Below are 2332 nucleotides of genomic sequence, written 5' to 3'. Positions count from 1 at the left end.
GGCTGCGGGATGGGCGCACGCCGGAGCCTCCCTGCTGCCGCCCGTTCTGTCGGAAATTAGAAGCAGAAGCCCAAAATGCTCTGCAGAACTCTACAGGCAAAAGGAGCAGAAACTGTGAATGCAATTCAGAGAAAAAGGCACCAGGACATGACACTTCAGTCTAGCAGGCGGGACTTCACACCGCTTCCAGTGATCAGAAACTGTTTGTTGTAATGTAGTTTGTCTTGCCCATATAGATATTAAAAAACTTTAAAAGGATAATTGAGGGAAGATGCTGTTCGAGGTTTCTCCCGAAATGTAAAGCACTGCTTCCACTTCTGTTGATTGCTTCTGGCTGTCTCTCTTACAAAAAGGGACTAATATCAAAATAGTGATTTCAAAATAATCTTTAGCTGTGCTCCCAGCTTTTTCTTTTTTTTCAGATGATTATCATCCTTCCATTTTTGGCAGTGTGATCTGTTTCTATAGTGACAGGGACAGAGGCAACAGTCAAAATGGGAGCGTGAGGCCTGCAGATTTGTGTGGTTAAAACCATGGGCTCAATGTAATGTTTTCCAGCAGTCCCAAGTGACTTTAAGTACCAAAAAACTCCTAACATTAATCCTGGTTCATTTTGTGTAGATGATATAACCAAAGAAATCTACAGGAAAAGAAACTATTTTTTTTTTGAGCATCAATTAATTTATTGAACAGGCAGAGTGAAGAACAATCTGTGAAAGCAGCAGTACCCTTCAGCAAAGACAGCTAACAATGGGTTGCAAGGCTGCTTTTGATGCAGAAGGGTGTGAGATTCACCAGCACACCTTGGTTTATCTGACTGCTTACACATTTATTAGAACCATTTTTCCAATTTAATTTTGTTGATACATATGCAAGATGTGTGATCTGAAATACAAAGCACAGAAGAATTTTTGCTAAGTTATTTTCCAGAACAGCTGTAGCCAGGAAGCCTTGTCCTTACCTAGCCCTGTACAAAAAAGATGAGAATTGTTGCTTCTGTGTTTATACCAGTACAAGTACTGGTTATTCAAAAGCAGAAGAGTTTTGCAGGCACTAATGAGGTGTGCAAAATGTGACCTGAAGCTCAAGAACTAATTAATAGCAGGAATTTGAAGAGAGTTTTGGCTGGCCGGATGCAGATGTGTGTGTAGGCGGCTAGGCTGGAAAGATGAGATTCCTCAGGTGCAGCTTGAAACCTCTGAATTGCTAAGGTAATGTAGTGAGGAAATATCTTTGAAAGAAAAATAAAACCAAAAGCACCAAAACACAGCCTCTTGGGCAATGCAATGCTATTTAGTCTTAAGCTAATTTTGGATATGTGTGTTTTCAAAAGAATCTTTAAATTGCACAAAGGTATTTAATCCCAACAAAGCATAGTTAGAAGTGTAGGAATTTTGTTTGTTCACTAATTAGCTTGGCTAGCTGTTCAATACAACATTTTGTAATTACACAAGTGTACTTCTTTCCATATAAAAGAGAAGTGAAAACTGTCACTTACTGAAACAATTCTGCTAAATTGATCACAGCCTATCTACCTGGATTTTTGCACCTTTAAAAATTTTACTGCATATGCTCATATTATACTAAAATAATTTATATTAGCTTTCCTGAAGAAGCAGCAGAAGGTAATTTCATTTGTGAATTCATTTCAGAACTATGTATGCCCTAAAGGAACACTGTTAGGCTTCTTTTTCCCTATGTTTATTAAAACCGTGCCATTATTATTTTTTAAATACATGACTTTCATTTATTTTTTTTAAATGATGGTAGTGATTATGAGGAACTTCCATAACAAACATGTAAGTATTTGAGACAGAAGGAAATACCATAATGCTAAAGGGAACAGAATTGTGCACTTTGGACAGTCACCCTCTCTAGGATACTTCAAGCTCATGTCAGTGACAGTCAAAGTTCTGTTTTTGCAAACGTGTTTTGAGCAGAGATGTAGCAGGTGGCTGTGCCCAGATCCAGCACTGCCGATTCTAGTCCTGCTCACACTGGTGACGATGAACTTGCTGCAATGTCTGTGCTGAAGGGGAGAGCTGGGTGTCACAGCGTGACACTTCTGGCCAGTCTCCCTGGCCTAGTGGCAGAGCTTGGGCAGGTCGATGGTACGGATTTCTTTTTACTGACTTAAGCTTTTTTTTGGGGGGGGATCTAAATTAATTCTCTATTGTTTTCTTTCCTAGATGCAAATCTGCCTTGGTCTAGCCGTCCCAACCACCGTTAAGGTCCGCTGGTAGAAGCGCTGTGGCGGCTGCGCCTGGCAGCAGCACGGCACAGCCCAGCGCACACCAGGCCGCGCTCAGGGCTCCCTGCTCCCGGAGGCAGC

General features: G+C 41.1%; 1 protein-coding gene across 1 annotated transcript in view; it reads right to left on the bottom strand.

Moving 5' to 3' along the window:
• LRP2BP (LRP2 binding protein) overlaps positions 1-232 on the bottom strand; it is an 11229-nt gene extending 10997 nt beyond the window's left edge. Inside the window, exon 1 of the mRNA XM_005415678.2 lies at positions 229-232. Coding sequence (XP_005415735.1) covers positions 229-232 — 4 coding nt within the window. The remainder of the gene's footprint in view (positions 1-228) is intronic.
• Between the last annotated feature and the right edge of the window lie 2100 nt (positions 233-2332).

Source organism: Geospiza fortis, unplaced genomic scaffold (genome assembly GCF_000277835.1).
Source record: "Geospiza fortis unplaced genomic scaffold, GeoFor_1.0 scaffold40, whole genome shotgun sequence".
Classification (NCBI taxonomy): domain Eukaryota; kingdom Metazoa; phylum Chordata; class Aves; order Passeriformes; family Thraupidae; genus Geospiza; species Geospiza fortis.
This window is presented reverse-complemented; position numbering and strand designations above follow the sequence as displayed.